This window comes from Pleurodeles waltl, chromosome 9 (genome assembly GCF_031143425.1).
Source record: "Pleurodeles waltl isolate 20211129_DDA chromosome 9, aPleWal1.hap1.20221129, whole genome shotgun sequence".
Classification (NCBI taxonomy): Eukaryota; Metazoa; Chordata; class Amphibia; order Caudata; family Salamandridae; genus Pleurodeles; species Pleurodeles waltl.
The window spans coordinates 41407066-41431135 of record NC_090448.1 but is presented as its reverse complement, the minus strand read 5'-3'; the positions used below and the strand labels follow the sequence as shown (position 1 = coordinate 41431135).

Below are 24070 nucleotides of genomic sequence, written 5' to 3'. Positions count from 1 at the left end.
GGTGTTGGGTCTTTGAAGCAGGCAGTCGCGGTCAGGGGGAGCCTCGGGATTCCCTCTGCAGGCGTCGCTGTGGGGGCCCAAGGGGGTCAACTCTGGCTACTCACGGTCTCGTAGTCAACGGGGAGTCCTCCCTGTGGTGTTTGTTCTCCACAAGTCAAGCCAGGGGCGTCGGGTGCAGAATGCAAAGTCTCACGCTTCCGGCGGGAAACTTGTGTTGTTTCAAAGTTGCTTCTTTGTTGCAAAGTTGCAGTCTTTGGGGAACAGAGCCGCTGTCCTCGGGAGTTCTTGGTCCTTCTAGATGCAGGGTAGTCCTCTGAGACTTCAGAGGTTGCTGGACCCTGGAAACGCGTCGCTGGAGCAGTGTCTTTAGAAGTGGGGAGACAAGCCGGTAGAGCTGGGGCGAAAGCAGTTGGTGTCTCCGTCTTCTCTGCAGGTTTTCAGTTCAGCAGTCCTCTTCTTCTTAGGTTGCAGGAATCTAGTTTCCTAGGTTCTGGGGTGCCCCTAAATACTGAATTTAGGGGTGTGTTTAGGTCTGTGAGGGCAGTAGCCAATGGCTACTGTCCTTGAGGGTGGCTACACCCTCTTTGTGCCTCCTCCCTGAGGGGAGGGGGGCACATCCCTATTCCTATTGGCAGAATCCTCCAAAATCAAGATGGAGGATTTCTAAAGGCAGGGGTCACCTCAGCTCAGGACACCTTAGGGGCTGTCCTGACTGGTGGGTGACTCCTCCTTGTTCTTCTCATTATCTCACCTGGACTTGCTGCCAAAAGTGGGGGCTGTGTCCAGGGGGCAGGCATCTCCACTAGCTGGAGTGCCCTGGGGCATTGTAACACAAAGCCTGAGCCTTTGAGGCTCACTGCTAGGTGTTACAGTTCCTGCAGGGGGGAGGTGTGAAGCACCTCCATCCAGAGCAGGCTTTGTTTCTGTCCTCAGAGAGCACAAAGGCTCTCACCACATGGGGTCAGAAAATCGTCTCTCAGCAGCAGGCTGGCACAGACCAGTCAGTCCTGCACTGAACAATTGGGTAAAATACAGGGGGGCATCTCTAAGATGCCCTCTGTGTGCATTTTTTAATAAATCCAACACTGGCATTAGTGTGGCTTTATTATTCTGAGAAGTTTGATACCAAACTTCCCAGTATTCAGTGTAGCCATTATGGAGCTGTGGAGTTCGTTTTTGACAGACTCCCAGACCATATACTCTTATGGCTACCCTGCACTTACAATGTCTAAGGTTTTGCTTAGACACTGTAGGGGCATAGTGCTCATGCACCTATGCCCTCACCTGTGGTATAGTGCACCCTGCCTTAGGGCTGTAAGGCCTGCTAGAAGGGTGACTTACCTATGCCACAGGCAGTGTGAGGTTGGCATGGCACCCTGAGGGGAGTGCCATGTCGACTTAGTCATTTTCTCCCCACCAGCACATACAAGCTGGCAAGCAGTGTGTCTGTGCTGAGGGAGAGGTCCCTAGGGTGGCATAAGACATGCTGCAGCCCTTAGAGACCTTCCCTGGCATCAGGGCCATTGGTACCAGGGGTACCAGTTACGAGGGACTTACCTGGATGCCAGGGTTGTGCCAATTGTGGAGACAATGGTTCATTTTAGGTGAAAGAACACTGGTGCTGAGGCCTGGTTAGCAGGGTTCCAGCACACTTCTCAGTCAAGTCAGCATCAGTATCAGGCAAAAAGTGGGGGGGTAATTGCAACAGGGAGCCATTTCCTTACAACACCCATTGGCAGTTTCCTCAGCTCCTCTGTAAGATATAAACAGACGGCCCACATTTTGAGGCTGCTTTTGGGCAGAGGTAAGTACAAAACACTTACAACTATATGTACAATTACTGAAAAATCCAGCCATACACAGCATACTGTGCTGTTCAATGTTGACTGGGCACTAGGTATCAGCCTGCTTGTCTCATGTTTACGCGAGAGTTGCCCTTATACGTATCGAAGCTCAATGCATTAATGGCCTTTCACCATCACAAAGCGAAGAGTAAGGAAACAGGTAGACTCAATTGTAATGAATCAAAACGACACAAAATTTCAAACCAGTTGCAAGTGATAATATTGCAACTCAGGGATAGGATGCTACATAGGGCCCTCTTCTTCGTTGCATTTCACAAGGAAATACAATAAAATATCACACTATATATTGTGTCAAGTCTGTAACATCTGCCCAGTGCAAGCTCACCTCGGGGACAGCTGTGGGCACTGGAGAGAGCAGACACTGGTCTGATGGACCAGTGCAAGCGTCTCGCCTCCTACTTCTCGATGTCCCTTTCATGGTTTTGGAACCGCAGCCCCTTTATGAAACAGCGACTGCAATAAAGGCCCTTCACAAGTATGACCACAGAACTGGAGGTGTGCTGCGCACTGCCACCTCCTCAGTTTTTCTGGCAGCATCAGATCCCTGCAAATGAATACAACCAGGCTCTCTGCCCTGTGGTGGACTGGTACACCCACACAGCAAGAACAACTGGCAAGGTCACAATGAAGGTGAGGAGCAAACCCCCCTCTGCGATGCCACCTGCATGCGATGCAGCTTGCCCCTAATATTCGGCTGAGTGGCACCAATTGTTTTTTCAGTTGAAAACACTGAACTGTATTGATTTATAAAACTAGGATGCCATCTGGTGACCAAGCAGTGTATACGCGGCACTGGAATTAATACAAACGTAAAACAATGTATTTGCTAGACTGTCCATTGTTTCATTAGCCGTTCTCTGCCTAGATTCTGGGGGTCTATCGCACCAACAGGTGACAGTCGTGGCTGCCCACCTCGTTTGGTGAGAATACAGGGAGTGCTGCCCTCGGCGATGAGAGCCAGAGGTGCAAACAAACAGCGTTAAAAGAGAGCTGGCTCGTTCCCCTTCCAGGGGGTCCTCTGTAACATGTATACAGTAACTTACTTAATGAGATCAGTGAGCAAGACAACTGGATTTTCCCCACTGCTAAATCTTTTTAGTGACGAGGCGGCACGACCGTATTGTTCCAATCTTATTACGCGGATCCTCAGTAAGGAATGCTCTGTGAAGTCCATAAGAGCACAGCCTGCGAGGTAAAGTCCTGCAGAGTAAATGACTGTAGAACCTACAAACCTTAAGCAAAACTTACAGCTCTGTACCTACAGGCATGGCTTGGGGTCTCTGACCTGGGACAAGTGGCAAGGGTTTAAAGGGCTCTTTCTACAGTCTGCGCGCAGGAGATAACCCCGAGCGTGTGGACCAGCTTTGGAAGTGAGACACGATGAAAAAGGCCTCTGGATATGGGACAGGCACTGCAATAAAACATCTGAAACCCTTGCATTCTTCCTGAGCCTCACTGTACTTTCCTCCAAGTACAATGCTGCAGGCCTAAAGAAACCCTTCCATCTGGCACATGGTCTAGTGCACATTTTCTTGGCTAAAGAAAGTAAGGTACAACTGCTGTGTGTAAACTGAGCTGAAATTTCAATTAGGAAAAAGACTGTCACCCCCTCAGTCCCAATTGTTACAAACAAATTAGCACAATGCAGGGAAGTTTCAATTCCTAGCGAAGTGGAAGTAGTCTTGTGCAATATTCCAGTGTGAGCGAAAAAATTAAGTATCAGATTTGTACAGTTAAGAAGCTAAACGCAGTCTTTCATACTTCAGAATTACCAACGTAACCCAGTTGTATCAACCAATAAACATTTACACCCACTTTATGTACCAGGACTGCGTGGAACACTACTGAGTGTCCAATGTCCATCGGGTGTCTGGTACCCAGTGAAATAACACCGCTCATGCACACCACCACCTCGAACACTGCAGAATCAAGGAATAAACACAACAGACAATGCAGCAGTAAATAGTGCGTCTCAACATCTACAAAGTGGGGCTGCCAGTCAAACCCTCAGAGACAATGCTCAAGCATCTGTCTAGAAAGACGTCACGTTGTTGATGAAGTTAGCCATTCACAGAATTCCTTTATGGGCTTCCAAAGCAGTTACATTGGCAATAGCTAACATACCCCAATTGAAGCAAGACAGTGCCAAGAGGTACTGCGATTGGCAGATATAGCGCTTTGTATAACACAGAGACCAAGAGACATTACCTGACTTAATGGCTCGATGTCTTTGAATGGTCCATACTCGATGACATCTTCTGATCTGCTAGGGTTTCCGAGCTTGGTGTAACTCTCAACATTCCTGGAAGCAAGCTTCACCCGGGTTGTTTGGGTCTTAGTTGGGTACGGTGAGTAGAAGTAATGATTCCCCTCAAAAATTACGAATTGCTTCTCCGCCTGAGTTATGTGCGTCGGGTAGGGCTGCAGGACATGTGTGTAGACTGCCTCTATGGTGACTTTCGTTTTGGATCCAGGAGAAAGGGACGAGGGCAACTTAATCATGTAGTGCTTTACACTGAAAAAGAAAAAGTTACATGTATTCAATTAGACATTCAATGTGTCCGAGTCCAACATATTGGCTTGGAAATAATTGTGCACACCTTTATGACCATAAATGGACTATGGCTTGCGGTCTTTCTATATGGATTCAAAGATGATATTAATAAAGAAAAAAGTATTTCAAAGGACAATATTCATTCCATTCAAAATCCTCTTGGAACAAAAATCTGATGTCCTTATCAGGCAGACATACATCTACCACAAAGGGATAGCAGAGAGATGTTTTCCAGGGCAAGGCCGCACCTTTTTCTACTGAATCATACAGTGGACAATCCCAGATGCAAAGTGTTTACAGCCATCAAAAAAACCTCCACTTGCAATTACCAGGTAAAAATTTGACATTTTTAGTTTAGTAGAGGGGCGACGTAAGCACTGGATCCAGACCTCTCTATTTCTTGGTCTGCAAACATAAAGCCCAACAGAGAATACTTCTATAGTTGGCACAAGTGAAAATGCCATGCATCTCTGTGCAGTGTATTTTAACTGAGTCCAAATAGTATTGGACTTTATAGGCTTCTGAGTGAAGCAGCCCAGTACGCATCGCTCGGAAGCAGGTAGGGCCGATGAAACAAATGCAACATCTGCACAGTATGTATGAAAGCCATCACATTACCTCATTCTTTCAGTACTTAGGGGGTCCATAAAATGGTGGGGTTAGAAATTAAACAAGCATTTGCAATGCAATAGGTCTTGCATTAGCAAGAGTTAGAGCTGTTGGCGTTGTAAATGATAATGACAATCTCGCCTTTGGGGACCTTATAAATATTTAGCCATGCAGCACATTAAACCTTTATCAGAAATAAACTGCTTTTGTGCATTCCTTCATACACTTGCAATTAGACTGTAATGGTCCAAACAAGCCCTACCGAGCACCACATTAAGAACAGCATTTGGAAAAAACATGGTCATGTAACCATATAGTGAGCCCCTAGAAAGCATAATCACATGAAAAAAGAATGACAAAGAACATTACAGTGTAACCATATAATCAGTCCCTTGAGGGCATATTGTATTACACATTTTCAGACCTAGCAGGCCTTTTAAATATAATTTAACTGTAGAGTCGATGGCACAAGGGTGCAGTGCCGCAGGTCGTTACTAGATGTCCCTGTAGAGTCAACAGCAAAAGGTGCAGTACCACTAGTCGTGGCTAGATGTCCCAGTAGAGTCAATAGCAAAAGGTGCAGTACCACTGGTCTTGGCTAGATGTCCCTGTAAAGTCAACCGCAGAAGGTGCAGTATCACTGGTTGACTGAGTTAGTGGTGCCTTGGAGCAGTTATCATCCTTCACCCCCCCCTGGAAAGCATAGTACATACACATTTGCAGGCCAAGAAGGGCTATCAGAATCTTATTACAAATAAGGCCCTTGTAACACCAATTCCTCTCCGCTGCAAAATCAAAAGTTCTAGCCATAAGAGAGTTTAAATATACATTGAATGGTTAAAGAGGTCATGCTTTTGAGCCCCTTCTAACCTAGAGTGAACCAGAAGATAGCCTGGACGGAAAGGGCATATTGTTCTGAATGTTTTGGTGGTGGTTCCATTGTCCTAGGACCTCCACAGGCTGAATTATATGCAAAAATGTGTTGTAAAAGGAGTGGCTGCAAAGCATTATGGGGTCAGTTTCCCTGAGTGCAGTGAATATTGTACTATCAGCTCTCTTGCTGGGCAGGGAGAGCTGCTGTTGAGGATTCAATACCTGGGACGATTTCATGCTAAATAAAGCCACACAATAAAAAAAAATGTACAAAACACACACAAGTCACACCTACATGGATTTACTAATTATGTGAAGTAAGGACCAAGTGAAGGGCAAATGCGGAAAACGAGCCGTGCACGAGTGCATACTGACAAACACGAGAGGCAGGGGGAAAAAAAAAATAGTCTGCCAAAACAACAAAAAACAATCCAGGCATAATTAAAATGTACTGGGCCGGTGCTCCTCAGCCAAGGACAGAAAGTAACGTATAGGCAGCAAAACAAGAGCAAAACTGCCTTCAACCTATTGTAAGCGGGAGGCGGGAGCAAAGTTCTTTAATAATTTTAACAGGTCTTTGTCTTGGCTCGACCTAAAAAGGGAAATGTTACTCACCCAGTAGACATCTATTTGTGGCACGTAGTGCTGTAGTTTCACATGCTCTGCATGCTCCTGCCATCTAGTGTTGGGTTTGGAGTGTTGCAAGTTGCTTTTTTTGAAGAAGCATTTGAGTCACAGGATCAAGTGACTCCTCCTTCTACGTGATACTGTGCATGGGCATCGACTCCTTTCTTAGATTGTTTTCCCGCAGGCGGATGAGAAAAGGAGTGTAGCGAAAGTATAGCAAAAGATGTCCATGCTAATGTAACTATATATGTACAACTATATATAAGTATGAGGTAAAAAACTGCCACAGGCGTCCGGGGAGGAGGGAGTGAATGTGAATCTACTGCACTACATGCCATGAACAGATGTCTACTGGGTAAGTAACATTTTCCATTCAATGGTATGTGTGGCTGCAGATACAAATGCTCTGCATAGACTAAAGCAGTCGCTCCATAAAAGCGGTGGCTAGCCTGTGGGAGTTGCAGTTGACTGGAAAAGTGTTCTTAGTACTGCTTGGCCTACATTAGCTTGCTGGCGTGCAAGTACATCTACATAATAGTGTTTTGTAAATGTATGTGGTGTAGACCATGTACCTACTTACAAATGTCAGCTATGGATATATTTCTAAGGAAATCCATAGTGGCTCCCTTCTTTCTGGTACAGTGTGCTCTGGAGTAACAGGAAGTTGTCTTTATTTTTGCTTTAGCATAACAAGTTTGAATACACTGTAATATCCATCTAGCTATTCTGTTGTTGGATATTGGATTGCCTTTATGAGGTAGTGAAAAGGCTACAAAGAGCCGTTTAGCCTTCCTAAAGTCTTTAGTTCTGTCAATGTAGAACATTAATGCATGTTCAAGGTCTGAAGTGTGAAGGGCTCTTTCAGCAACTGAGGCTGGTTGCGGAAAGAAAACTGGTAACTCAATGGATTGATTAATATGGTACTGAGAGACCACTTTAGGGCGGGACTTCGGATTAGGGTGAAGAACCACCTTGTCCCTATGAATTTGGAAGAATGGTTCTTCTAATATTAATGCCTGGAAATCACTAACACATCTGAGAGATGTGATAGCAACTAAAAAAAACACTTTCCATGAGAGGAACTGAAGAGGACATGAGTGAAGTGGCTCAAAAGGATGACCCATGAGCCTGGTAAGGACAATATTGACGTTCCATGATGGTGCAGGGAACACTCTTGGTGGAATTACCTGTTTAAGGCCTTCCATGAATGCGTTGTTCACTGGAATCCTAAAGAGGGATGTATGTTGTCTGTTTTGTAAGCATGTAGATATAGCTGCAAGACTTAAGCGAATGGAGGTGTAAGCTAAATTAGCTTTTTGCAGATGAAGTAAGTAGCAGACATCGTCTTGGACAGTAGCTATAATGGGGTTAGTGTGTTTGAGTTGATAGTATAAAACAAAGCTTTTTCACTTAACAACATAACATGCTCTGGTAGTGGGTTTACAAGCTTCTCTGAGGAGGTCTATGCATTCTGCAGGCAGATCTAAGTAACCAAACTATGACCTCAGGAGCCATATAGCAAAGTTGAGAGATTTAGGGTTCAGGTGCCTGACCTTTATTTTAAGTGAGGTCTGGCCTGGTGGGAAGCTTCTCGTGGGGGACTACTGAGAGGTCCAGTAGTGTGGCGAACCAGGGCTGGTGTGCCCATGTGGGAGCTACAAGGATCATGTTGAGACATAATCCATCAAACTAGAAAGGGAATGAGAGGGAGAGGTGGAGGTGGAAAAGTGTAGGCAAATATCCCTGAGCAGTTTATCCATAGAGTGCTGCCCTTGGATAGAGGATGTGGGTACCTGGAGGCGAAGTTTTGGCATTTTGTGTATTTTTGAAGGACTTGCGGGTGGAGTTCCCTTTCGTGGACTTGTTGATGCATCCTGCTGAGTAGGTCTACAAAGTCGTTGTCCGTTCTTGGGAGATACTCTGCCACTAGGTGAATGTGATGGTTCAGAGCCCATTTCCATGTTGTCAGAGAGCTGTGACAAATGGAGTGACCGTGTCCCCCTTTGTTTCTGAAGGTATTACATCCCCAGTATATTGTCTGTGTGGAGTAGTACCAGAGGTGTGGAATCCCTATAGCCCGAGGCCCGGGACATGTTGTTTGGGGTCATGAACAACACATTTTTAGGTTTATTTTGTCCTTGGGACAAGCAGGCCCACCCCCCTGAAGCACAAACCCTTTGGCTGTTAGTTTACAGGGAAGGAAACTGTCTGCAGTTAAGATAATATTTGTGTCCGTATGTTAATGCTGCTCAAACTTATTACAGTGAAATTTTAGGTACTATTGCTTTGAAGCACCATTTAGTAAAAATGTGTTGATGCATGCCAGTATTTTCAAAAAATATTCATAACAAATATTCATAACGGAAAATTAGTGAAACCATTTTCAACAAGTATATGGGAAACATGAAAATAAACAAGCACTAGCAAAACCAACCTATCAGACATTGGTGGTCAGTCTCTTGGTTTTGTCAATGTGTCTTGTTTTGAAATGGAATTCGTAACACTTTATAGTTGTGGGAGTTGCTAGGCCCTCACCATTTTAACAAACATAGGCAAAATGCACACAAAAAAAAGTTTGTCTCTAAAAGCACACATTGCCACAGTAGTTCCTAGCACTGAACAAAATTACTTTGTGTGCCAACATGATCCTTGTGTAAGAGCAGAATGCTATCACTCACAGTAAAGCCAGCCGATAGATTGATAGAGAGAGAAATAGATTTTTAATAAAAACCAAAATGTCTTGGTTAACGCCAGGGCTAATTAGGGGCCCAATTCTTAAAGAAAGTCACAAAAGTGCACCCATGGTGTATGTCTTTACATTAGTGACTCATGAATTCACAAGAATAGACCAAGAAATCACACTCCTAGAAAACATTTCTGAACTATATTTTAGCACGATCAAATATGCATGTGTAGATTTGCTCATCCGAAAATCTAGTGTGTGTTTACAAGTTCAATTTCCCTCCAACCACTTTTTTTCCCCAACCCTGGAAGAACATCTACTTCTGCACTTGTCAGGAATAAATTTCCAACCTTTCTCCGTATGGGAAAAGATTAGAGAGGAGCTGGTGAAACTCCTTAAAACATGCCAGTTAGTAGGTTTGCACAGACTCAAAGGCATTCCAGCCCTGAAACTATTGCTAACTGCTTCATCCAGCCCCATTATGTAGATCTGCGGAGAGGTGGCAAAAAAAGGAAATTGCTATGGTAGGACTTAAAATTGCTAGTATTCAAGCCCAACTATAGTATTAGCCCTGGCATAATCAGTGAGGCTATTATTAGAGTGCTTACATAATGCGATTGCTGCCGTAATGACTGCACTACATGGCACCAAAAGGACAGGTAGATTTTTTTTTCACATGGCAAGTAGATTTATAAAGCAACCTGTCCCATGGACAAGTAGCTATTTTGTTAAGTTCCACACCCATGTAGGACAATTTTGTGAGAGGTGATAAATGTTTTCAGGGCTAGAAATACTGCCTGAAGCTCTAGGAAGTTTATGTGTAGGGATTGATGATGAAGATCCCAATTGCCTTGTACTGAGAGGTCTTCAAGATGAGCACACCAGCCTGTGTGTGAGGTGTCTGTGACCGCGATCTGAGGCTCTGGGTCGAGAAAAAGCCGCACTTTCAACAGGTTGGTGGTGTTCAACTACTGCAGAGAGCAGTGAGTATAGCGGTCTAACAACACTAGATCTTCTCAGTGACCCTGTGATTGAACCCACTGAAGAGGCAGACTGCTGTAGAGGACGCATGTAGAGTCTGGCATGGGGAACAATGGCAATGCAGGAGGCCATGGTCTCTAACAGGCCATCACAGTCCTGACCATGTATAATGAGTTCTCTCGCAATTGAGGGAGGAGAGACTGAACGTTGTGAATATGAGCCGGACTGGGTACGCAATCCTCAACTGTGCATTGAGTATAGCTCTTAGATAAGGCTGTATCTGGAGAGCTTGAAGGTGCGGTCTGAGAAAGTTGAGTGAGATATCTAAGTTGTGCAGAAGGTTCACTGTCAGAGTGTGGCGCTGGCATTGTGGGGTGGAGGGTGGCAAGACGTAAGTAGTCACTGTTTAGATGCCGATGTAGAGGTGCGGCGGTGGCACTCTTACTTCTATAGGTGCCTCTATAGAAGCCTCATAAGAAAGAAAAGGAAGGCAGTCTGACCTGAGATGTGGAGGCCTCTGAGATTGTTGGCTTGTAACCATCTCTGAACGTGGGGTAAAGAAAAGTATCTCTTTGGGAGGGGGACTGTAAAGCACCCATGGCCTTTGCAGTATTGGTGTCTTTTTTCAGCTTCTCAAGGGTGGAGTCCACTAGAGTGCCGAACAGATACTTACCATCGAAGGGCATATTTAGTACAGCTTGTTGTACCTCAGGTTTAAAAGCTGAGCATCTAAGCCAGGAATGTCTCCTTCCAAGGGCACTAGTATTAATACCACATGCAATGGTAAACACAGGGATAGCCAGTGGCTGTGTACTAAGATGGTGCGCACTTCCAAAAAATGTTTCTTCTTTGCTGGTATTAAAATCCAAAAAAGTGCATATTATTGACATTTAGACATATATAGTATACAGAGTGCCAGAGTAGCTCCACACCCAGCCACAAGGTGTGGAGATTGTGATCCCCAAAAGGTCCACAATGAATAAATTAAGCTGAAAGAACCACAGCACATCCAAGCATTCCAAATGCAAGTCCTTAATTCTTCTTGGTTATTCAATGAAAACAGCAAACGTTGTACCAATCCATGTATATACAGCTGACACGTGTTTCGTCGTGAAAACGACTTTTTCAAGGCTCATTAAAGACTGTAAGTTATTTGATCTGTGTCACAATATGGTCGTCTTGTAATATTCGGTGTAGAAGTTGCTTATTACATGTGTGGATATATCAATATATATTTGACGGTACACCTTGGTAATGAATCAAGGTTTGTACCAGGACCATGATAAGTCCAACAGTTGTGTGTTCGATCCTGTTTCTTGTTTGCAGTGGTCAGAAAATGCAATGGTGTCCGCAGCATCCAGGGCACACCTGATGGAGTTATTACAGACTGTCTGCCCTTCTGTGCCAATCTGTTGTCCCCTTTTGTGGTGTTTATCTAGGACATATTTGAGGAGATCCTTCATCTCATCCCAGTAAGCCCAATCATATCTCGCAAGTGAGACTTGTGAGTTGGTGATGCGCCAGTGGCGGTCTGCTTGCACAGCCACCCTATTACCTGTGGCGTCAATCATTTTGCTCTTCTTATCTGGGGAAGGAGTCTTCCCTGTGGCCTGATTACTGGCCTGTTTACGAGTGGTAGTAGCCACAACAGAATCTTGCGGGACCTGTGATTTTATCAATGGCGGACCAGAGGGAGCAACTTTGTATTTTTTATCAACTCTAGGGGTGATAACCCTAGAGTGGACTGGTTCCTTAAAAATGTCTGCAAGACAAACCATGCCAGGGAGCATGGGGAGGAACTGGATATCCCCATGTGTGGACAATAGGGTATCAAAAAGAAAGTCCTTTTTCAATGGGGGCCCTGAGAAGCTCGACATTGTGGAAGGCAGCTGCTCGAGCAATCATCTGCTGGTAGGATATAGCCTCCTCTGGCGGTAAGGGTCATGCGGGGTACAAGTCCAGTTCTGTGGAGATCACGGGGCCAGGGTCATGTGTGTCCGGTGGATCTGGGTTCTGCTAGGTCTAACCCAAATCCTCCTCAGTGAATAACTGAGAACCCTGTGGTGTTAAATCTCCTACAGTATGAGAGGCAGGTGAATGGGGAGGAAGGTGGAGGAGGAAGGTGGTGGAGTTGGTGGACAAGGTGATGGTGGTGGAGGAGGAGGAGGAAGAAGAGGAAAAGGCTTGTGAATAGTGGTAGCCTTGTCCATGGTCCTCTTTGGAGGTGGTGGTGATGTGTCCAGAGTCTCCTGAAATGATAGTTTCCACTTTAAGGTAACAGGTTGGGGGGGGAGGGAGGGAGGAATAACGTGCTCTGTACCCTCCTGGATGAGGAGTCAGCACTGACAAGCGACCATGGTCTCTAAAATGGGTTCAACAGGAGATGGTGTGGCCAAAGATTGGAGTCTTTTGGCTCTGAAGAGGTTGATTATCTGGTTTTCTGGGCTGTGCTTTTTCGGTTGGTGGCCTTTCGTCACTACCGAAGCGGCTGTGGAGCTTGGTCAGCTCGGTGCCAAGGGTCGAATGGAAACTGCCACTATGTCCTGGATCGAAGCTTTTGAGTTCGATGTCGAAGTGATGTCTTGGCAATTTCCGATGGGGTCATCCAAACCTGTTTTCCAGAGCCCACCATAGCCTGGTGGCAGTGGCGGTCCAGCGACTTCGGAAAGGGGACTTGTCAGCATAGCATATTGCTCGGTGCCACGTGTTGAGGTAGCCCCAAACAGGCAAGGACGCCCTGAAGAGTGTTCTGTCGATTTCGGGACTGACGGAGTGAGATGAGCGGGAAAATGTGAGAAAACGTGATCGAGAACAATACCGTTGATGGAGTAAAGACGGAAAAAGAAGGTTTCTAAACTAGAGCGAAGGGCAGAGGGAGCAAAAGAGACACACATTTGAACCAGAGAGCGGAGAGAAAACAATCTAACAAAGGAGTTGATGCACATGCACAGTATCACCGAGAAGGAGTCACTCGATCCTGTGATTCGAAAATGCTTCTTCGAAGAAAACACTCCGAACCCAACGCTAGATGGCAGAAGCACGCAGGGCATGTATATTTACAGCCATACGTGCCACTGAATATATATGTATGAGAGACACACACACACACAGTTTGACTAGAACTGTATTGAGTATGTAAGATGAGCAATATATTAATACTAGTAAAGGAAATAAAAAGCAACTTTTGTTCTTTTTTTCAGCAATCTTTTAAAAAGCTGTAAAAATACATTTTCCATCAATGAAGGATGAGGACAAAAGAAATTGAGATATAAATATGGCATCACACTGTGGTAGCTCATGTTTTGAAGATGGGCCTAGGATGAGGGGCTCTGAAACCAGTCCTAAAATTACAAGCTAGCCCCTCTGGTGCACAGAAACAATACGTTTCTAGCATCAGAGGGGTAACATCGGAAGACGTGAGATTTGTAGTCGTGAGAGAGATAAGGTGGTAAAACAGGATTAGAAAAATGCATGGTGAGGCATCATAGTTTAGCGAGCGCCCGAGGCACAATGACCTTGATGATAATTACACCCACCTCGCCCGGACTGCAGGAGTTTGGCAGGTAAAATAAGGCCTCCGTTTGAAGAGTAAGAATTAGTTTGTTCTAACGATGCTTCAAGTCCTGCGTGATAGAGGCATTTGAAGGGAATGCCAGTTTTCATTTTCAGCCACTGAAACGAGATTCATGCTCCAAGAGCGTGATCCCGGTTCATGGGGCTCTTAGCCCAAGATACTGAAGTTTTATATGTTTAAACCCACAGTTCACCTCAAGTTAATGACCACCCACAATGATGTAGGGCTCCGCTGACAGAATAAAATTAACCATCCTTCCATAACAGGAGAGGTGACAATAAATATTTTTGGGATGAGCTGGCGAGGAATGATTCAATATTTAAACACTACGACGTTAGGGGTGTAGTCTATGGAGGGGATGTAAAGTGGTGATATTTGAATTTGTCGGTATTATACCCAAGAAAGATATATGCCAGTGTTTTTTTAATGTTAGCATTAAAACTGGTCTGCAGCGTTGTCATTTTTCGAGCAGCAAATTTAGCGTAAAAATTTTAACAAAATACTGAACAGTATAATGTATTTTTCATTTTTGCCAGTGGTTTTTCAATAAATAACATTTTGCACAACGGGTGGTCAGGCGACAAACTCAAAAGCCCCTGGTAAAAGTTTATTGGTGATTGCAGCCAATACTGCTGACAAATTAAAATACCACAGAAAATGAACAATGTACAGTATAACGGCCGCTGAAGTTAAAGTCACTAACAGTGCATCCGGGTCAAATTTTGCTTACCTTTTACCCTTGACTTTAGATTCACGTATTTCCAAATGACCATCCTCTTCGCCCTCGCCTTTAACCTAATCAAAATTAAAAATAATGCAAATCAGATATAAATATTCGTATACGTACATAAACAGAGAAACAATGTGCACTGCTTGAAATCACAGGTGGAATTTTTATTTAAATACCAAAGCCTCGACTGGGTGTTAAAAAGTCTGCACCCCGAGAGAAACCCCAGTAGGCTAAACATGCCAAAATCTAGTAGAGGAAAAGATGGTCATAATAATACCAGTGCGTGGAGCTTTGGTGCTCGAAGCACCAAAATATGCATGTCAAGGCACACTTCTTAGACAAAACTGGTACTAGGCTCTACTTATTGCACCAAATGAGTTGTATGATTTTATCGGTGTGATAAATATTGCCTCCTACAACAGAGCACGCCTAATAGAGGGGTTAGTATTTTAATGGATGATGGTGCAAGTCTGTTTTCAGTTATCCATGGGAGAGCTCAATATCCCGTGGCAAAACATACACCGAAACATAAAGGGATGGACTGGTCACACTAATTAGTCCTGCTAATTAAATAGCTTTTTTGGAGATACAAAATTAAATTAACCAATCTAGCTAACATGAGCCCTTGTCAAGTAGGATTCTTACAGAGGAGGAAGATGTGTAGTATCCTGCCTTGCCAGTGCTCTGTGTCCCTGCTGACGTTCACTGGAAGGTTTACATGTCACTGAGCCTGTTGGCCAAAAAGAAATCCCATACCCCGATGCTGGTAGGAGAGAAGGTAACCCACTTTGACTCCTCATCATGAACAAGGAATCACACCTTATGCACACGAAGTCTTCCTTCTTCCAGTTTGCAAGGAACTTCTATGAGATGCAGTGCACAGTGTCCTTGCAGACCTAATACAAAAGGTCGCATTTTCAATGAGAGAAAACAGATGTGAAAAAACCCAGCGAGTGCGTTCTCTCAATGAGGTAATGGTTGTTTCTAAGGTTTGTCATCCGTATCACCTGAATTCTTGAGACGTCTACAGCTAACCATAACTAGGGAATATCAGAAGCTTAGAAGCTTTGGATGACAAACAAAATGTCGTTCAGCTGACCGTTTTCCAGGTAATGCATGTATTTTTAATAACATTGGTTAGAAACTTATAATAGCTTTAAATTTGCGTAACAGCAGTTTGTTATTTCACTGATGTTTTTTAAAGATTTTTTTGTAATTCATTTGTATTTACCCTGGACCATAGTACTCATTGCCAATGTCTACAGGCCCTGGACACAAGATGTGGCCTGACGCAAAATTCTACACCCAGTAACTCCTCACACAGCGAGGACAGCGCAATGCCATGCTCCGCAGGCACTAGGTATGACTTTTAGCTGTGCATCTTGAGTGCCACTGTCCCAGTACCAGCTTGTCATAAGGTGCATCCTTAGCTATATCCTCTGCTCAGGATCACAGACTCAAATACCTAACACATAGCGCTGCTGAAGTCAAACCCTCAGCCCACACTAGGCACAACTTTCAGCCAAAACAAAAGAGCATTTTTATAAAGGGCTTGGTCTTTGACTATGTCAGGGTGCGTGCAGCCAATGCCTTATGCCCACCGATGCCCGGCAGGGCACAGCCAGAGTCCTTCTGACACATTCTCAGTCCAGAACTTATTTCTGAAATATAGGGGCATGGTCTCACGGTGGCATTTATTACATTCCAGATGTCCAAAAAATCCCAATGATCTAAAACTACTTTCTCCACTTTTGCAAAACTGCACATTATCAACACCTAATAAAACGTATGTAGAGATCTGATTTTGGAAAGTTATGTGAAGTTTTGCCATACACTGAAAAAGCATAAGGAATACAAAATGTTTTTATTTTTTTTATTCAGTACCTCAATTTCGAGTGGCCCTAACTTATCCCTTTTATTTCACCATGCCCGGAGGTACAGTCATTTGGCGCCCTGGTAAGGTCAAGGTGGAAAAATAACGGGGAACTAGACTTTAAGGAATCTAATTAAGTAACAAATGTTTCTGCAACAAGTGCTCCTAATCTCGTTCCACGCCCACTTTCAAACAGATTTTGACAGCTTTCAACAGATGAAATATTTAAGTTTAAAGCAAAAACATGCAATTCCGAAGGACCCAATAACAACTGGTACCAGGTGCATTGCAATGTACTGCCCACTTGCAATTGCAACAGTTCTAAATTTACTGAAGGGACATTATGACAAGATGTGCCATCATAACTCAAGGGCCAGCACTACGCCAGAATAGGTTACAATCATGTTGAGGTGTCCATCATGCCACAATTTGCATTTAGGTATGGATGACCACAGCATATCCACAATGGGTAACTCATTTGCCTCTTACCTATAGCATTCAACTACACACAAATATTTATTGATGTGCAGACCATTAAAAGCATACAGAGCGCAAACCACTATAACATTAAACAGCAAATACATGAATAAACATTGCCACCCATAAACGGTTACAAACCTATGGTACTTCCTTCCAACACGAATGCTCAAGCCATCCTAGTTATAGACCCTAAACAACGTAATAATAATCCAACACATCTACAGAGCAACAAAACAGCACATCACAATATCAACACAATAAAAATAACCTTAAGTCCCTGATAGCAAATGAAGTGTTACCAACATGTCTTCTTCAATCCCACTGTTATCGTAGTTGTCTCATCCATTCTGACCATTACATTATGTACCCCACTCTATACTGGTTCTTCCAAACAACCCAATCGTGGACATTTAGGACACTCCTCTATTCCAGCTGGTATGCCCGCTGCGGTGCTCGTGATCCTCTCAGTAGGTTTTATTAATTCAACAAAAAACAAAAACAAAAAAAAACAACAACACACACGCAACCAAGCTAGAAAACGCAATTGTATTATTGTGTTGTCTTGTGCTGTAGCCTCTTGCAGTACGCTGGTACTGAATTGCTATTTGCCTTTTGTACTAGTGTATTATGTTATTAAGTTGCGGTGGTAGGTCGGCAACTTTTCGTCTGTTCGTCCTTTAGTATGATGTGGACTATTGGCCAATAGAATCTTATGCAGAACTTTAACCACACAAAAGTCATTCAGAGCAGTACAAGGAGCCCCAGGCTGCTGTGAGAAGCGCTACACTGACAGAGCTGGCCTGGCTAGCGCCTAGTGCTGTGAGCACGTGACGGTCCGCTGCGCTCGTGCAGGCCCCGCTGCTCTCTGCTGACGTGTCCAGACCCCGGCGCACAGGCGGAAGAGCCCGCGGCGGCCTCGGATTGGCCGCCTCTCCCGCACGGCGGCCGCTGATTGGCCGCCTCCCCCGCACCGCACGCTACTACTTCCTCCAGGGTCAGGCAGACGGCCAGGCCCCTCCACGGAAGCGTGTACTAATCACGGGCTGCGAGCTTAAGAGCTGCGGTGACTCTGCTATAGATGAGCTTATACAGGGGTCCGCAACGAAAGCACTCACCCTTAAACTTCGTGATGCATGCATCCGAGAGGGGGGAAAACGTGGAATACATCCATGATACCGAAAACGGAGGCTTTTCTGAAACCTTTATTGTTGCTGTGAGAAAAAGTAATAATACTACACAGTAGCGTCCTGAAACACGCCACGTAGACTAAAGTACTTAATTGTCGGTGGAAAGTCTTTGTCTTAACTTAAAGATAAAAAAAACTGGCACATTAACCAGAGGGAGCTAGAAAGCAACGCAAGGGGGATGGGACAACGATCACCAAGGACTGCAGTGTGACGTCCATTTAACAAATACACAATAACAAGCTGCTCCAGGTGCCCAACCTAAAATATATTATACCGGGCCTCTGTTACTGTGCATTAATCCCTGGAGTACAGGGGAATATGCACCGTGCATGAATGTACAACTGAAGACTTGAACCTCTGTGTTCCAAAGTCACCGATCAATACACAAGGAAAGCAGCTCGCCCTCCTATTCATCTGTATCTAGAGTTGCACACATCGAGAGTTGCAGCACATGGTGTATTCCACGTCTTTGACTGCAGTGGGTGCAACACTTTAAACCCACGTTTACCCCTCGCTGGGTATCAACCATAACAAACACTATCCAGGTAAAAATGAAACAGTCCAGCAGATGAATATGAAACAGACCACGAGCAATTAAACAAATTAACGTGCAGTGTACGAATAGGGCTGACAACTTACACCACAGCAACGATGTAGAAAAACACACTTACGTGCGAACTAGTTTCAAAAAGACCACACGTCAGCCGTACAACCGATAGTAATATTAACGTGCACGAATGAATGAAAAGAACATCTACATAAACGTCCTGATTAGAGGCTAGTTGTGACGACCCACCCGCCCTGCAAGACACACTGCTTCAAGTACCTGCCCTTCACTAAAATGCGTTATAGCCCATGGTAAGGAGTCGCCTTAAAACGTCCGCATACAAACCGCACACACTAGTTTAGAGTCTACAACTATGTTTCATGCATGGGTGATATTGCACGAAAATGCTTGAAGGGGGACAGAAACATATCACAATAAGAAACAAAGCACCCCTTAATTCTAAGCAAATATAGCATCTTAACCAACCAGGAAAGCATGAATAACCATAAGTACCTATACTTGATTTACATAGTGCATTCCTATAACTGCACTTCTATCCATATGTACTAACGCATAACTCCTTCACTCTAATTTAGCACGGTTTAGCCTGGGTATCACAATGCCTTATCTCCGACTTGAAGTAGCAGGCTGTGAGATGCAGGTAGCAGAACACACTGAACCACTGCCTGAATTATTTCCTAGAAAAATTCGCCCACGTCTGCCAATAAGCAATAATCCATGGCAATGTGTATTTCTTAATTAGTAGTGTTTGGCTAATGAAAATCACCTTTTAGTTGGGAGACCTTTACAATCCCAACCTTGCTCACATGTCTTCATAAGTTGTCTAGCATTAGTTTTCACCACTGCGGTAGAATAACAGACGACATTCGTGATTTCGTCTAGCTTCCAGACAATGTACAGAAAAAGGATGTTATACAATGTGCCCTAGTAAGTGGCTGCAATACCAGTATTTCACAGGCTGGTTAACCATCTCTCCATAAAGACTGAATGTAGATTAGAGCTCGTGTTGCAAGGAGTAACAAGCAATTAAAATTGAAAATTTTAGCAAGTGAACGTTCGAGAAATCGACAAAACACAAAGAACCCCGATAGCGAGATTCGCTCCCTAATGAGCACTGGCGAGTAATGGGTCTAGTGCATCAAAGGAACGTGCACTGGAACAAGTAGCATCTTCCTGAACAAGCGCCAGGAAACCTGTTCTGCTGGGGGAAAAATCCTGGGAAGGAGACAACAAAATAACTATAAGCAGGGCGACAAGAGACGTATGACAGACGCAGTGTTGCCAGAAGTGAGCAGAATGAAGAGCAGGGAAATTGTGGCCAAACACTGGAGTCCCAGAACTGGTCATGAGTGGGGAGTTCTAACAGTGAGCTGTAAGCAAATATGAAACTTTTGTTAAACAGTAGGAAGTTGTAACGTTATCACTTGAGGAAGCTGATCCGATAGTCCAGCTCGATCACCAATGAACTATTCGAAACAGAGTAGTGAGAACGTGTGGATGAAATGTATCCAGTGTGGAACAGGCAGAATCGGACAGGGGTGAAGGAGATTAATTAATGTTTATGAAATAGGAGGCTAGGTAACAGTGCCCCATGTTCACTTAATGATGGCACTGCTACCCAAATAATGTTGTGGACACATTCCTAAACTAACATGAAAATCACATATCTTAAATATCACCGCCATCCACTTGTGAAGCGTACCAAAAAAATAACAAGATAAAGAACTGAAACTAAAGTTACTCGGGGAGCGAGCAAATTCCATTCATCTTCGGGGCTTAATCACTATCTGTCTACTAATACAAACATGTCTTTACATTATGTCGGGTGTAATGGGTAGAGCACATGGCAAAGATGTATAAAATACATATGTGTTAATAACTACAAGACATCCGGCAGAACAAAAGGTAGGCATCCCGGTTAACACGAAGTCACTGCTTTCAAACGCACACCTGCTACCACCACACCTGACCACCCATAACATGTTGCACACTCAAGGTGCATGAATGTCACTGGCAACGTGTGTGCATCAGTATAGTTCCATGTACTGAAGACTATATTGCTTACTAAAACAATTGAGCACTTAATTGACAACAAAGTCTTAAAATAATCACTGGACACTGTAACTCAATGCACCGTCCAAAGCTGTGCATGCGAGACACACACACGATCAAAATTGCCCCTCATTTGTGCCCCTCACCTCTCCTTCCACCGATCAGTACACAATCCCTGGGTGAGACAGCACCCATCCATCCTATCTCTACAAGTGACACGGACGCTACTGACCGTAGTTGTGTGCTTACTGCAGCTTGGACATAGACACTGTATGAATGGCACCGATCCCCTGCACCCCAGATGTGTGACCTACCGCATCCCCAGGGGAACACCCCCAACTGCACATGCAATGCACACAAGTGTCGCAACTGTCAAGCGGGTGGACCATGGACCCTGGTCTTCAGCACCGAGTCTGCCTCTGCCCCCTCCAGGCCCACTCTCCCTTGCCACCATGCGCAGAGGTAGGTACTGACCCCCAGGTAGGCCAGCCGGTTCTCCAGGTCGGGCTCCAGCGCCACCAGGAAGGAGTTGGCGGCGCCCGGACCCTGGCAGCTCAGGGTGACTTCGGCCGTCACTTTGGCCAGGTGGGTGCTGAGGTCCAGGGTGCGCTTCACCTCTTCATTCAGCAGCTCCTGTGCCTGGCAGAGGCAGAGCAAGGCGGCGGAGGCCAGCAGCAGGCGGGTCAGGCAGCCCTCCATGGTGCAGACGGGTGGACAGAGGCGGCTGGGGAGAGAGGGGGACTGCGGCTGCGCTCACTCTGCCGCTTCCGTCCCTGCCGCTGCTGACGCTTCACTCAACCCGAGGCCAAACATGGCGGCTGCGAGGCCCCGCCTCCAGGGGAAAGGGGGACGGTGTGCGCAGGCGCACGGTGCTGTCAGACTCAAGAGCTAGAACGAGCCTTTACAGGTCGTATGTCGCAAGTGGCGGCCACCTTGGGGTTGAAACACCTCAATTAAATTCAACTAGTTTCAAGAGTAGTTCAGTGACATGACAGGTGTACAGGGCATTGCTTAATTTTATCTGATGGGACTTCCTGGCACTCATTTTTCGGGATCGCCACTCAGTTCTTCTCATCGGACAGTAAGAGGGAGAAAAAACACCGAAGGTCCAGAATCACAAATGTAAAACTTACACTATGTGTACATTTACTATTTTTTTGGGCTGTTAATAAAATACAAATTACATTGTAGTAATAGTAATTTTACAACTGTTGAGACTCTGCACTAGTGGTGGAGTCTCAGCACATAAGAAGATCAGTCTGTCCTATCCTTTTATGCATAGATGTCAATAGACCCGATTCAGGCAGGAGACTTCCAATTTTTGGAGCCAAGTATGGCTTTATGTGAGCTGCTTCCAGTCTGAAATTGCCTTTTTCTTCGATGGAAGTCAATAGGGGCAATACATTCTCTCAATTTTTTTTTGTTTAATATTCCACTTTCCTTGAATGCAAAGTCTCTGCATTCATAAAATTACTATCTGTAAAATTAAACTCATAGTTTGTTAAACTAAAAAATATAGTACTTACGTTTGTGAATCAGGCCCGCTATGAGGAAAGAAGGAGGAAGAGAAAGATGGGAAAACCATCTGAAAGCGAGAAAACCGAAACCCACACAATGAGATAAATTGTCCGGAAGTGTCTAAAACTGAATTAAAGAGGTTCAAGGTGGAATCAATACAATGCAGCCTTGGTGTTCAGCGCTCCAACATTTAATGGTGCTTCTGAGCAAAGCTGTAGGCACCAGCACTCATTATTTTAAAAAATATGCACTGGTTCAATGATTCCAAAGATGAACTGCAAATAGCAGAATTAATAAATTGTTTCTTCACAGAAAATTATGCTAAAAAACTAACTCATAGTTCAAAACATCTGCTTACGCAATATGCCAACTTTTAGAGACCCATAAAAGAGAGGTATCCTATAGAGGAAAAATCAAATGGATTTTAATCCCTACCTCATCATGCATTGCATTGGTTGTATTTTTATGCATAAGGAAGGTAAACTAATAGCATAATTTGTTTAAAACATTTGAGATTCCCAACTAATTTGGGAGTGTTGGCATGTATTCTCATGTTGTAGGGCTGCTACCTGACCGGTAGTTTAGCTGTCTTGTCTGTATATTCATGTCCATGCCACTAAAAAAATTGGATAGATAAGGAAATCCCATATATTCCTATTTAGAAATATAAACCTAAAAACATTAGCTGCAGAAAGCAATTAGTTATCAAGCATCAGCAATACCACTAGATCTGGCTTATACATGAAATTCCCTCTATTTTTCATTGCAGTTCTTTTTCAATATTACTCAAATGTAGTTCAAGGGCATTAGAGTACTTTACATAATCACTGCATTACAATACATATTTTAAGGCACAGAAAGATTAAGTGATTTGTCCAGAATGAATAGGATGTTAAGCCAAGACCAGGACTCCAACCTCACATGGTCTGACCATAAGGCCACAACCCTGACCTAGAATCATTGATGTGCCTAGACACTCAGTAACTTATACATGCATCCTGTCACATATAATTGCACTCATATATCCATTAGTTTGCCCAGTGACTCATTATTGCAGAAACCTACTTACACAATCACAATAAAAGGCACGTGCAAACACAATTACATAGGCATGGTGAGCATATGCTTGCAATACCAAAATTAAACAAAGCAGTGTATTTTTATTTTTAAGTTCCCGCATCACCACCACATTTAGAACAAATATGTTGGCCATCTTGGAATGGTAAACATTGAAATTCCATAGACAATATCATCCATGACGGTTGCATGAGATAGAGAGCACTGCAAATGAAATGAGCAGCAAGCAAGATGCCTGCTAGCAATGTCCAAGGAGCTATAGTATGCTTTTAAAAATGAACTTAGAAAGATAAAAATGGAAAAAATGAAAAGAGAATTCTAAAAGAAGAAAATTTAAAACAAATCAACCGACCTAGCAGTAAAGCGCACTCATTCTGTTACTCTAAGGCACAAGACATCCAAAGACTGAAGTGGGCTGTTCCATGCTGTATGCAGTTTCATTATAGCTAAGCATAGACAGGTATCGGTGGTGTAGAATAATGTGGGATACAGCATGGAACCGCAAAAAAGTCCATATGAAAGGAATCAGATCACACACCATAATCATCTGACACAACAGAATTTAAAAGATCACCCGCTGACTGGAGTTTTGGAGCACAACAGCTTTACATTTTAGACTGCTAGCACCTGAACTTTAAAAAATGGGCAAGCAAAACAAAGAGATCTGCTAGAATTAGAATCTGCGGGTGCATGTGACCTGTGGCCCTTTGGATGAAAAAGAACTGCTTCATACTTAATTGGGAAAGACTGAGATTGTCATGTCCACTAGGGTAAATGGTATATGGTTGGATGACTGGTGGCCACTCAAGCTTGAAGAGG

General features: G+C 44.2%; 1 protein-coding gene across 1 annotated transcript in view; it reads right to left on the bottom strand.

Annotated features, from left to right (window-relative positions):
- The window catches only part of RPN1 (ribophorin I), a 58266-nt gene extending 36783 nt beyond the window's left edge, over positions 1 to 21483 (bottom strand). The window contains exons 1-3 of the mRNA XM_069206237.1: positions 21131 to 21483; positions 14497 to 14561; positions 4074 to 4380 (exon numbers count right to left, since the gene is read on the bottom strand). Of these exons, the coding sequence (XP_069062338.1) occupies positions 4074 to 4380; positions 14497 to 14561; positions 21131 to 21355 (597 nt within the window). The 5' untranslated portion in view covers positions 21356 to 21483. The remainder of the gene's footprint in view (positions 1 to 4073; positions 4381 to 14496; positions 14562 to 21130) is intronic.
- Between the last annotated feature and the right edge of the window lie 2587 nt (positions 21484 to 24070).